This window comes from Arvicola amphibius, chromosome 3 (genome assembly GCF_903992535.2).
Source record: "Arvicola amphibius chromosome 3, mArvAmp1.2, whole genome shotgun sequence".
Lineage (NCBI taxonomy): Eukaryota > Metazoa > Chordata > Mammalia > Rodentia > Cricetidae > Arvicola > Arvicola amphibius.
Genome location: NC_052049.1, coordinates 88728594 through 88742559, shown reverse-complemented (window position 1 = coordinate 88742559; position 13966 = coordinate 88728594). Strand labels below are relative to the sequence as shown.

At 42.3% G+C, this 13966-nt stretch overlaps 1 protein-coding gene across 1 annotated transcript; it reads right to left on the bottom strand.

The window, feature by feature from the left end:
- Positions 1–537: 537 nt before the first annotated feature.
- On the bottom strand, positions 538–3933 carry LOC119809844 (spermatogenesis-associated protein 31D1-like). Its single transcript, XM_042054775.1, has 2 exons — positions 1237–3933; positions 538–1067 (listed from the first exon to the last, which is right to left on the bottom strand). The coding sequence occupies exon 1, from the start codon at positions 3931–3933 to the stop codon at positions 2950–2952; it is 984 nt and encodes a 327-aa protein (XP_041910709.1). The 3' UTR covers positions 538–1067; positions 1237–2949.
- Between the last annotated feature and the right edge of the window lie 10033 nt (positions 3934–13966).

Genomic DNA, 13966 nt, shown 5'->3' with positions numbered 1-13966 from the left:
GCCTCGAACTCAGAGATCTGACTGCCTCTGCCTCCCGAGTGCTAGGATTAAAGGCATACGCCACCGCCGCCCGGCACTTTTTCCTTTTTTTGCCAATCAATGATTTAATTAACATAGTTTCTAGCTAGAGCTAATGGGCCAATCAATGATTTAATTAACATAGTTTCTATGTGATCATTTTAGGGCTAAGCATCCAAGAACCTACAAGCAGCTCTCTCCTTTACATGGAAGTGAGCTGTAACAGGCCCCATTTCCATGTTCTCTACCTTGGTGGTACATTCTGGAACAAGGTGTTCTATCACACACACACACACACACACACACACACACACACACACACACACTAAAAACTTTTGTTTCCATACTTACAGTATAACCTACTCTGACTACATTGATGGAGTTAAAAGATGGTTCTGTCCCCTCTTTGGGGAGCCACATCCTCTCCTGGAGCAGTACTCTAAGGGGGACCAGATGCAGACATTTCTCTGAGGCCTAGCATGCAGATACAACTTCAAGATAAAAGATACTAAGAGGAAGTAATGTGTAAAAGTTTATTTTACCTTGGGGAAAGCATTTCCTTTCTAGGTAATGTATTTCTGTAGAGACAGTGCCTTGGACAGTGGACAGGCATCCCTGGGACATGTGGAACTTGGGCTCTGTGCTGATAGCGGCTGGATAGCTGGGCCTGGATGTTTCCACGGGGCATCCCTTTGTCTTGGGCAGGTTGGCTATGTAAGTTGAGGTTTGGTTGACAAACTGTGCTGTTTCCTTGGATTTTTTTGATGCTGTCATTGGAATCCTGTGGTGGGATCCAGGACTAATCACAGGTTTGGGGGGAACACAGCTATTGTGAACCCCTGATTACTTCTTTAGAATCTGTCCAACACAGGTCGTGAGGTTCTGTCCTTCAGTGATGTGTTCAGCAACTGGCATGAACAGTTTGCCTGTGACTGATGGTGGACTTTGGGTCATGGGTGGTAAACCCTTGCATTTTTGCTTGGGACTTAAAATCGACTGTATAAAGTTTTTTATTTTGTCCCTGAACTTGTCATTATTTTACCTGTGGCCTTGGACAGGCTTGGTCCCTTTAACTTATATGTCCTGCCTTGGATTTCTAGATGTATCTTTTTGGCCATTTGTAACAAAGATGTGGCTATGGTGTTGTTCCTCTGATTTGCAATTCTTGGGGACCTGATACCTGTCCTTGAAGGGTGACTTGGTTTCAGCGGAAGCAACCTTGGAGCTGGACTGGGAGACCCTGGAAACCAGTATCTCTGCAGCAAGCAGAACCTCGGGGACCCAGTCTCCGCAGCACTTGCCGATGGCACACTCCTGCAGGGCAAAGCCAGCAGTAGAACAGTGACGTGTGCTCTGGCCCGAGTCTTCTGTATCCTGGGAACAGCTTTCAGAAGGGGATGATAGACGCCCACTGGTCTCCAGGAATTCATTGATTTCAATATAACAAATATTATCCAGGCACAGGGCTCTTCCTCCTCTGTCTCCACCAGCTCCCTGATACCCCTGCTATTTGAGGACTCGGAAGGCACACCGAACTCCTGAACAGATGTGACATTGTCCCTCTGGGCAGTTGTAGGGGCCTCAAAGGGCCCAGAGTTGTTACCAGGTGGAGCCTCTCTCAGGAATTCTACCTGGAGAACAGAAGGACAGGTCTGTGTGGACTGAGATTGCACAATGGAAGCTTTTATTGTCCCTTCCTTTCCTAAGTTTTTCTGGAAGGGTATTCCCAGGGCACTGGCCATTTGGATAATGCAGTTGTCTCCAGATTCCCAGGGCAGAGAGGCATTGGAGGACTGTGGAAAGGGCAAAGTCGTAACCTCCTTCATGTTTAAAACACGTATGTTCTTGAGGCCTCTGAGGGGCAATCTCCATCTGTGCCTCACTTGGCGTCTTGTAATATATGCTTCTAGCACCTACTGAATGCCTGGATCTAGGATGAAATTCCCATTAGTTTTCTTGCTAGTGGTTGCATCATGGAAGGGTGTTTCTTTCCGAGTTTCTGTAGTTGACTTTGAGACTTTAGGTGGGACAGACACATGATCTAAATAGATTACATGACAGGTTCCCTTGCGCAACATAGTCTCATTTGTTTTTCTCCACTCATCATTTGAGTGGTTTCTCAGGGGGTCTTCTCGCTCTTCCTTACCTGTTTCCACCAGGGAAACACTTGGCACATCACTTCTCAGGTGTCTAATGTGGCAAGTTCCCTCCTCGGTCTCACAGATGGTCTCAAAAACTTCTAGGCTCCTGTAGAGAGGTTTTTTCAGAGCTCTTCCAGAGATTTTGTCATATACTGGTGTGGGTTCCTCCATCGTTGGAATATCTCTGGACCATTTGATGAGACACTCTGTGGGTGCTGACTGCTTTCATTTGCCAGTGCCGAGGGGCATGAAGTCCTCTGATTCACTTGTGCCTGATCCAGGTCCAGAGTTACCTGGACTTTGTTAGGGCTTTGACCTTGGTGTTTTGTGAGTGTCTTTTTTAAGTGTTTTTCATCTGCTGCCAGAGTTCGGAGCTAATGAATTCCCTCTGGAGATGGACAGCAGACCCATGACCCTGAGAGACCCAACTCTTGGAAGTGTGTTGATTAAATGCTTCCCTTGATTCTTTAACCATGACTGGTAAATCACCCATACTTTCTTGGTGTTTCTTTAAAAAGTGGTGCTCTAGGTGTTCAACAGCAGGGGGGACAATAACTTGGGTTCCTGAAGGTGTTGTGCAAGGAGCGTCATCATCCCTATTTGGAGCTGAATTGCATGGTAGCTTTGAGAGTGGGGATGGGTCATGGGCCTGGGTTTGGATTCTAGTCTCTGGTGGAGATCGGGACCAGGAAAACTTTGGAGTCAAAGGTTGGGATTTTACTGAGTGATGAAGCAAGGGCTGTGGAGAACAGAGCTGTGCAGGGTCGTTTGTCTGATCTTGTAAGGGGCTCTAAGTAGAGCTTCCATTGAACAAGATAGAGGGGCGATGGAGTGGAGGCCCTGTCATGCTGACAGTGGTCACAAGGGACTTACTGTGGAGAACGGGGTGCCCCCAGAAGAGCTGGTTATAGGTCTCCTTTAAATCATTGCCTAAGACCTTTTGATGAGCCGAAAACTGCTCAGATTCACAGTTTTTCCTCCAGAACAGGCATGAGATGATATCCTGCTTGTTGTTCCTGGAGTGCAGCCAGCAAAGGTCTGACCTTCCTTTTTCTTTCTGCTTCCAACCATTTAGTTGGACTCTTTTTCTGATTCGAACATCCAGATTATCCTGCATGTCACGGTTTATGAAAGAGGGTTCTCCAGCCTCTATCTGCCAGTCTGTGTGGCCTGTCCTGAACAAGGCCTCGTGAATGGTGAGCGAAAGATCCTCTGGCAAGGACTCATCACATGTTAGGTTTGAGTGGTACAAGGTTTTGGTAGCTACCTGGTATCTGAAAGGGCCTGAGATAGACCTGCTAAAATGGTCAAGGCCAGGAGATGTTGAGGTAGGCCTGCTTAGGTGGTCAAAGCCTGAGGTGGTTGACTTAGGCCTGTTTAACTGGTCAAGGCCTCGGTTTGTTGAGGTAGGCCTGCTTAAGTTATCAAGGCCTGAGGTGGTTGATATAGGCCTGCTTAAGTGGTCAAGGTCTAAGTTGGTTGAAGTAGACCTGCTAGAGTAGTTAAGGCTTAGGATGGTTGAGGTAGGCCTCCTAGAGAGGTTAAACCCTGGGGTGGTTGGCATGGGAGAAGACCAACCTTGTAGAGGTGTTCTCTGTGAGGTTGACAGTATTTTCCATTCAAACTCAGGAGCTGCCATGCTGGGATCAGGCATGGGTGCAGGAGAAGCCACAGGATCCAGAGGATGAGATGGGTAGGAAGATGCCTGTCGTGGTGGTGAATGGTGTCTTCCAGGTGTCAAGGTCTCTGGTGGCCAAGAGGCACTCAAGGACATCTGTGACTCAATCCATGAGGAATTCAGCAGGACAGGAGACAAGGACTTAGAATCTTGGAGCAATAGGTGTTCATTGCAAGGAACAGAGGAAGTCTCTAGGGATGAATTGGTGGCCACAGACTCCTCTTTGGCTGCCTAGGTGGCAGGTGGGCTTTGGCAACATCTTGTTTGAATGCTTCACCTGAGGCATCTTGTTCTAAGTCCTGGCAAATGCTGATGGTATTGACAAGCCTCTCCTGCATGCCGTAAGAGAAAGGAGACGTGATTGCAGCCAGGACCTCATGGGTCCAGGATGTGGGACAAGATGAATAGGGAAGGACCCTCGCAGCCCATCACAACCACTGTTCCACACTCTGTTCTTTACAAGACCTTGTGCTCCAGGGCTGTACTCATATCCCACCCATCCAGAGAGCCCCTATTCCCAGGATAACCTCATGCTCTGGTCACGGGTGATCACATAGCAGGCAATAGGAGTGAGCCAGAGAGAACTGGAGATTGCTCACCTGTGCAGAACTGAACCCAGTACCTTGTCCTCCTTAGTTTTCTTCCTGCTGCCTCTGTAAGCTGGAAATGGAGACTGAGTTATTGGTGGGTATAGGAGGGACCGGGTATCTTACCAAGACTGAATGAACTGTTCCTTCAGGAGAAATGAAAAGTTAAACAGGAGCTGAGTCACCCATGAGCAAGGCCAGGTGCACAAATGCTTGGAGAGCAAGGTGCATGTGTGGCAAGACTATGCCGTGAACCAGGTGTCCCGACTTCTACTGACCTCCATAGCTGTCATTATCTCCCTGTGGAGGGGAGGGGCAGGAGCACCACTCTGAAAGAGGAAAATGTCTCAGAAGCCAACAACCAGATTACCTTCAAGTCAGAGAGCATGGTACCACTTCATCCCATGGTCCCCCTTCCTCCCACACCATTCCTCCTGAGGCAGTACCCAGTGCTGGCTGTCCATAGCTTCATTCTGGGCACAGAACCTGGGAGATGTTTTCATTTCTGTGTTCCTGCCCAGGAGCTGCCTCTAGAGGGTCCTGCAACTCATTTGTGTAATCACGGGGAGAGAGGCTGAAGTCACCTCGCCATGGGAAGGAAGTAGCCTACCTTTCATGGTCCTGATTTTCTTTCACTTTAACATAGTAAAATTACATATAACAAAACAGTTATCAAGCGAGAATTACAGTTACAATATTTATATCTATTTTATCTTTTATCATAACTAAGGAAAACTATAACTATCTATCTTCAACTCCATCAACGACTCCAGAAGGATATGATATTACCTAAGTAAACAAGAAGTAAGCAACTTCCAAAACTCTAGAAATGACAGAGTCATCTTGCTGCCTGTACAGTCACCCAAAGTTCTTTTGTACCATTGGGCCATCCATCTTCAGCCTACAGGCCCATAGTATCCAGCAGACATTTCCATGAAGCAGGAAATTTCAAAGACAGTTCAGTCACTTTCTTTTGTATCCTTCAGACTGTCTTACAGACTCTTTCATGAATCAGGAACCCCGAAGGATCATCTCACATTTAGGCAAGCTCAGCAGTCCTCTCTCTGCGGGTTCTTTGTGTCCAGTTTATGCAACAGTCCAGGCAGGAGCAGTTTCTTGCCCAAATGGGTAACCAACTCCATAAGGAGCCTCTTTGATGCCCATCTTCCTCTTGAAGTAGATTGGTGCTGCCAGGAGCAGACGTGTCTCATTGTCATGAAAAGTCCTAAGTTATTTAAAACATTTAAAATGCCATATTCTGTAGTTTTTAAAAGATATGAAGAATACCTATCTAACTGAAATATAGTTCTACATATCTAGAAAATTTTACTAAATGACTATAAGCTTGACTATAATTCACAATTATCCATTAACAACCTATATTTCCTAATTATACATTATATTTTTTTAAATGAACTACACAATCACAATACCTCAATCAAGAGCAGAAACACATATACATATAACAAAATTGACCTTAACTTTATACCAAAAAAGCAAAATTATACCAATGTAAATTATTCATATATAACATATCCTCCTTTAAATGTAAAAGAACATTTATAAACAATATTTGGGAATATGGACTTAATTATTTCTCTCCAAACTTCTTCCTGCTGTATAGGGGTTCTGTTAATCAGGTCTTTTATGGTGTATCCTGTGGGCCAGGTTCATCTCAGTTGGGAGCTGAGTGAGGTAATTTTTTGAGGGTGTTCACGGCAACCTTTCAGGAGGGCATGGTCTATCATACCATATTGGGATCAAAGCAATCCATAGGGTCTCATCCTCTGTGAAAACAAAAGAAGACCCTCTTTTTTAAAGCATCATATCCTTAGACCCAAATTCTGAAGTCATAATACCCTTATGATATCCATTTTGGTTTAGCTTGGCAGCCCATATAATGAAATGTCTCTCTGTACTTAGCTACTTCACAGTCAAAAAATTAAAAGAAAATACAATATACAGAATCCAAACTCTCTGTGAATTTTCCATTTTTATGTGGCTTATTTTTCTTTATTTCTTTTAATCTGTAACTATCTGTATTCTGTCTCTTTAAAGACTTTACCCTTTTTTAAAAAACATTAACTTTACACTCTATATTCTTTTTCTTCTCTCTCCCAAGCCCAAGTATGTCTATTTAACAGTGTGACCCATTTAGAGGTCTTTTATGTCTGAATCTATCCTATTGTGAATCTGTAATCTTTTACTTTCCAGGAGCACTTCTTAAAATGCTAAGCACTTCTTAAAAACCTAAGTTGTGCTATGTAGAGGTAATAAGGTACAGCCTGTTTACTGCCCAGTCTAAACCTTAACTGCGCTGTTATTATGATAATTGTGATAGTTTCTGCCTGAGACCAGCACAGTTCAGCATGGCTGAGCTGCTCCTGCCTCAGAGCCATTTGGTGCTGCTGAGCTGCACACGGTTCCAGGCACACAGAAAGTCCACATTGTCATCAAGCAAGCAAGCTCACAAAACCCCATCCAATTCTCTGTCTCCCGCAAGAGAGAGATGTCGCACTAGGAGCATGGCCCAGAAAGCTGGCGTTTTAAAACTGCACAGCTTCGCCCCCCATCCAGGTGGGAGCCACACTCAGCACTTTTACTCTGAGAATGAGTTTTTTTTGTCTCAGTTACAGCCTAATCTGTGCAGCCTGGAAACATCTCTATGTATGGCTGCGAGATTCTACAATGCTCTTCTGCCTGCCTAAGCCTGATCTCACAGTCTGTCCTGGTACAGGCGGGGAGTGCTGAGCCATTGACATAGTCTGAGAGTACTTTCTTCCCTATCCCAAGCAGACACACAAAAATCCAGTCTCCTAAATACCATTGAAATGCTTTAAAGCCAGAGTTTGCACTGGTGGCACAGCCCAGGAAGCTGCGTTTTAAAATGGTGCAGCTTTTTTTTTTTCTGCCACTATTGCTGAAATAGGAAATCTCTCTAAGGCACATCCTAGCAAATAGCAAAAAGCTGTGTTAAACTCTGTTTCTTCTATGTTTAAAATTAAACTCTCTGAGATTTTTAAGTGGATTTAGTTACCACGTTGGGTGCCACTCTGTTGTAAAAGGAGTGGCAGGCTGCATTCCTACCACCCGGCTCCGACCACCTGGCTAGCTTATGCCAGAAATAATTACATGGAAACTGTATTTATTTAAACACTGCCTGGCCCATTATATCTAGCCTCTTCTTGGCTAACTCTCACATCTTGATTTAACCTATATCTAGTAATCTCTGTATCACCACAGGGTCGTGGCTTACTGAAAAGATTCTAACTTATGTCCATCTTGGGCCAGAGCTTCATGGCATCTGTCTGACTCTACTTCCTTACTCCCAGCATTCTCTTTGGTCTACTCTGCCTATCTAAGCTGCTGTCCTATCAAAAGGCCAAGGCAGTTTCTTTATTAAGCAATGAAAGTAGCACATAGACAGAAGACCCTCCCACATGACCAATTGGCCAATAGCGAAACAGGAGAAAGGTTATACAGGACTGGGGCAGGAAGTATAAATAGAAGGAGAACTCTGGGAGAGAAGATGTAGCCAGAGAAGGAGGAAGGAGGAGGGCATCAGGGTCCAGTCACTCAGATACACAGCAAGCCAAGGAGTAAGAGTAAGATTTACAGAAGTAAGAGAACAGGAAAAGTCCTGAGGCAAAAGGTAAATGGAATAACATAATTTAAGGAAAGCTGGCAAGAAGCAAGACAAGCTAAGGCCAGTCATTTTGAATTAATAATAAGCCTCTGTTGATTTACTTGGGAACTGGGTAGCAGAACCCCCCACCCCCACACACACACACAAAGAGCAAAACCAACATCCACACAGAGTTTCTGGCTGGACAAATTTGTTATCTGAGAAAAAGGAAACTTTCTTTCTCCTTTCCAAATGGGTGTGCTGTTGACTTCATTTTCTTATCCCTGCACCATCAGCTGCCTCTCCCTTTCTTTCCCGAACCCTCTGAGTGAGTCTGGGAATTTTCTGCTGCAGCCTCTCTACAGAAAATACCACAGGCGCTTGGATTCCAAACACAGCCAGAATGAGGCTTTTCCCACTCTGTGCAGACTGCTGACTCTTTTGGCTTCTTTCCTCCATAGGTTATGGGCTTTCTCTGTACCCCTCCTCAGCCTTCTGACATGCCATCAACATCAGCTGTCCTTAGTCAAGCTGTTCACTGCCAACATCATGGCTCAGACATGCCATGCCTGCATCTCTGCTCAGACATGCCATGCCTGACATTTCATTGTCATTGTTAGCAGATTTGGAGAAAAAAATATGGGAATTCTTAAAGGGGGAAATTAATTTTTTAAAAAAGGAGAGGTCTCCCCCACGTAAAAAAAAATGGGAAACAAGAGCTGGAGGGATAGCTTAGAGGTTAAGAGCACTGGTTGCTTTTCCAGAGGCCTGAGTTCAAAACCCAGCAAACACAGAGTGGATTATAACCGTCTGTATTGAGATCTAGTGCCTTCTTCAGGCATGAAGGCATACATGCATGCAGAGCACTATATAAATAATAACTCTTTAAAAAAAAACAAAACATGGGAAACAATATTACAATGACAGGAGTTAGGTCTCTGTATGATTACACAATGGATAAATTAAAATGGAACAATTAAATGAGGGGACAATTAACTAGATGGAATTTGCATAATGTTAATTATAATCATTACCAGTTCCAACATTCCTGCTTTATTCCTAAAAATGTTGGTTGATATGAGTGCCAAGACGCAGGCCTTAGAAAAATTTACTAGAGAAAATAGTGCCATTTAACTGATAAGTTGCAAGGCTTAAGGGATATCCAGTCAAAGACAGAGGAATCTAAAAGTGAACCAACCAAAGTATTACACTATAAAATTAGAGAGAAATACCACAAAGTTTTCAAACTATCAAACTTAATTTATCCAGTCACCCCACAGGAACTGTCAAATGACAGATACCCCCAAGGCTGTGAAAACACTGACTGAACTTCTGTAGAAAAGTTAGATTTGAGGAGATTTGAAGAAGGAATAGTCTCATATGGTATGCATTCACCGTTTGTGAAGCAGGTGTTAAATTCATGGTCAACCAGTAATAGGATTGTCTCAAAAAACTGGAAAGACTTGGTTACAGCAGTGCTGAAGCCTAGTCCTTAACTGCAGTGGGGGACCTGGTGGAAAGATGAGGCTAGGACCATTGAACAACAAGGTGGGGTGGGAGGGACTGAAATTTCCCAAGACCAACTTCTTGCCACTAATCTCATAATTATTTGGTTTTATTTTGACCCTTTAAACCTTACACACACACACACACACACACACACACACACACACACACACACATATATATATATATATATATATATGTTTAAAACTTTTTGTCATGATACTAATGGACATATGGAGTACTAAGTAATTCTCAAAAATGGCTTCATCTAGTAAAGCCCCCGTCAGCACCAAGGCATGTGAGAAAATCCACGAATGCAGTGATAGCTTAGGAAAAATTCTTATCTATCTAATAATTAGATCTTTTCATCTAGGAGAGGGAGGATGAAGAAACACAGATATTTTCTGATGTAGCTTCTCTTTTACTTCATCTAAAATAATTCTCTCTGAGAATCTCTCTGTCTCCACGTTGTTGCAGTTTTTTTCAACTTCCTAATTAGCCCTATGTAGTTCCTACCCCTTACGACTTCTGCCTAGTTCTTCCTCTCTCCGTCCTCTGCTTAGTTCTTCTTCTCTGCTCTTCTTTCCTCTGTCCACATGTGTGTCCATCTTTCTCTGCTACGTTGTTGCTGCTGGTCCTGCTGCTTCTGCAGCTTCTGCTGCTTCCTCTACTGCTCTTTTTCTTTACTCCCTCATAGCCAAATTCTAGGCAATTATATGCTAACACAAGTTATATAGTTTCTCTCAGATTAGGAATGTCTCAATGACTGGCCAGTAAGCAACCATGGCCTTGCATGTAGCTCTAAATTGGTGAGGATTCCCAGAGAGTAAACAATTGGATGAACCTTGAGGTTGGGGAGTACATGCAGACTAAAGCTGCTTCACAATCTGACCTTGAATCTGACATGGGAGAATAACGTCATGTATCTGTCTCTCGGGGCAACCAGATATTGATCTTCAGGAGCAACCAGCCTGCTTTGAATCTGCTCTGAAGTCCAAACTAAGCTGAGAATCCTATGTCAGTTTGAGCAATATAAAATATCTTAGTATTATTTCTATTCATCAAAATTACATAACAAGAAGTATCATCTTCAGATCATCCTCAGCTATATGTGTGCCCAATAGATGGAATATATTCATGAGATAAGCAAGCAGTGAGAATACAAACAAAGCTGCTATTAGGGAAGAAATGAAGATTTTAGGGAAGAGATGAAGTGACTTATGAGCAACTGGTTTCCACAGCCAGTGATCCCATGTCCTTTCCAGGTGAGGCTCCCCACCAGGGAATCATGCATCTGATGGGTTGCCTTGCTGAACACTAATAGTCACCTGCTGTATACTTCCACAGTAGCTCCTAGTGATCTAGCTTCCTGTTCGTGATTTCAGGTTTGAGTCTCAATCAGATAATTAGGAATTAAGTTTTTGTACTCTGGTTGTATATAATAAATTATGGTCCTTTAACTTCTTTGAGATGGGCTACATATGACTTTTTAAATGTCAAATTTTTCAGGTTTGAGTCTCAATCAGATAATCAGGAAGTAAGTTTTTGTACTCTGGTTGTATATAATAAATTATGGTCCTTTAACCTCTTTGAGATGGGCTACATATGACATTTTAAATGTTTAATTTTTCAACAGTGAACCAAGACCATGCCTAGCAGTGGCCTTTGTAAGAGTCTTCAAAAGGAAGATGGGTTCCCCACAATGATTATTCCACCAGAACTATGGTATTGCCACTAAATGGACAAACAGCACCCAAAGATTGGCTTGGGACTACAAACTGCCCAGGACAATTTTAAGTTGGCTAGCTAAGACATTGACATCTCACAGACCACTCTAGCCAGGACTTGGGATAAACCTTGCACTTTCCCATTACACAGAGGTTTGATAATAAATGATACCGTTAGCTCACCCAGGACTTGCTAATTATACCAATTCTTTTTTCAAGATCCCCTAAAGATACCATCACTCCAGACATCAGAAGGTAATTTTAGGAACACAACACCCTCATTCCCAAGAGGTGGAGTGGATAGTTTTTGTCTTTCATTGAATATTGGATATTTGTCAAAATTTAGTAGAACTGGTTACAAGTTGTTGTTGGTAATGGTCAGGAAAAAGCTGAACAAAAATGATTAGATTCAGGGTTTCTGTTCTGAAAAGAAAAAGGATGAAATAGATGATATGATATAATATATGATATGATATAATATAAGGGTAGATTGTTAAATCTACTTTTAAACCAAAAAAGCAGCTACTATTTTTAAAGATTTTACATTGGTATGGATTTTGTATATTGATACAAAACTGAGGTTATATTTTTATACTGGATATATGTTTCTACTCTTTCTTAAGGTATTTTTGTATATTGATAAATATTTAAGGTTATTTTTGTTATAACATACTGTACAGGGCTGGAGAGGTGGCTTAGAGTTTAAGAGCAATGACTGTTCTTCTGGGGGTACTGAGTTTAATTCCCAGCAACCACATCGTGGCTCACAACCATTTGTGATGAGATCTAGTGCCCTCTTTTGGACTGCAGGCATACATGCAGGCAGAACATTGTATACATAATAAATAAATAAATCTTTTCTTAAAAAAAGTCCATGCTATACATACATTTCTACTTTTGTTCAAGTTATTGTACCTATACAGCTCATTTAACAATGTAATGCAAATTTCTAGTCCTTGAATGTTATTATTACTATTTAGGACAATGAAGAAATGCAAGTAAACAGTCACCTATTAAAATCAAACTTGTAGTGATGTTAGGTATGTTCTCAAGGTCAAGCAGAGAAGTATTTTAGGTACAGAGGTCATCTTCAAACACTTCAGAGATCCATAGAATATGGCATTTAAGATGTTTAGATAACATAGTTCCTTTTTTATGATGATGATGAGACACATCTACTCTTGGCAGCACCAATGCTTCAGAGAAGATGATGGGCACTGAAGAGACTAGACATGTAGTTTACCTTCTTTGTGGCAAAAGTTAGCCACTGGGCAAGAAACTGTCCTTGCCTCAACTGATGACAGTATGTTCTCCAAATTGGACTAGCAGGACACAAAAGAAAGTGACTGCTAATCCCAGAAAAATTTTTCACAGACCTCAAAAGAATGGTACTCAACTTCATATGGAAAAAACCCAGGATAGCCAAAACAATCCTGTACAATAAAAGAACTTCTGGAGATATCACAATCCCTGACTGCAAACTCTAATACAGAGCTACAATACTGAAAACAGCCTGGTATTGGCATAAAAACAGAGAGGAGAACAAATGAAACTGAATCAAAGACTTGCATATTAAAGCACACTCCTTTGAACACTTGATTTTTGACAAAGAAGCACAAAATATCAAATGGAAAAAAAGAAAGCATATTTAATAAATGGTGCTGGCATAACTGGATATCAACATTTAGAAGAATAAAAATATCTATCATCATGCACAAATCTCAAAGTCCAAATGGATCAAAGACCTCAACATAAAGCCAGCCATACTGAACCTTATAGAGGAGAAAGTGGGAAGTATACTTGAATGCACTGGCACAGGAGACCACTTCCTAAATATAACTCCTGTAGTACAGACACTAAGAAACAATTAATAAATGGGACCTCCTGAAACTGAAAACTTCTTTAAAGCAAAGGACATTGGTGTAGGAGGTCCTTCTATCTTTGTGTTGCTTTCATTGGTTAATAAGGAAACTGCTTTGGGCTGGTTGATAGGACAGAACTTAGGTAGGTGGGGAAGATGGAACTGAATTCTGGAGGAAGAAGGCAGAGTCAGAAAGATGCCATGGATTCTCCACCTGGGACAGATGCCAGTTACGTGGCAATATATAGATTAATAGAAATGGGTTACACTAAGATGTAAGAGTTAGCCAAAAAGGAGTTAGAACTAATGGGCAAGCAGTGTTTTAATTAATATAGTATCTGTGTGATTATTTCAGTTTTGGGTGGCTGGGACAAACAAGCGGGCCCTTCTCCTACAGATTGGTGTCCACGTGGCCAACTAAATCCACGTAAAACCTGAGAAAGCCTAAAAAGAAATCCTAAAAAAAATACAGAGTTTAACACAGCTATTTGTTTTTTGCTGGTGGCATGCACAGCTACTTTAGGAGAGATTTTCCTGACTCAGCAGAATCAGCAGCAAAAAAAAAAAAAAAAAAAGCTGTGCTATTTTGAAATGCAGACTTTCTGGATTATGCTGCTAGCATGACCTCTGGCTCTTTCAGGAGAGGGAGCATTTGAATGGGGTTTGTGAGCAGACTGCTACAGCTTGCTTAATGGTGGCATGGACTGGCTATGTGCCTAGAAGTGGGGCGGTGCACACATCTCAGAGGCATGTGCAACTCCACCATGCTAGACTGGGTGTGGTAAGCAGTCACTGCCATATTACCCTTAGCAATTATAGCAAT

What these genes read in the sequence shown, in the direction of transcription:
- LOC119809844 (XM_042054775.1), bottom strand. Translation starts at nt 3,933, where the DNA reads ATGTCCTTGAGTGCCTCTTGGCCACCAGAGACCTTGACACCTGGAAGA.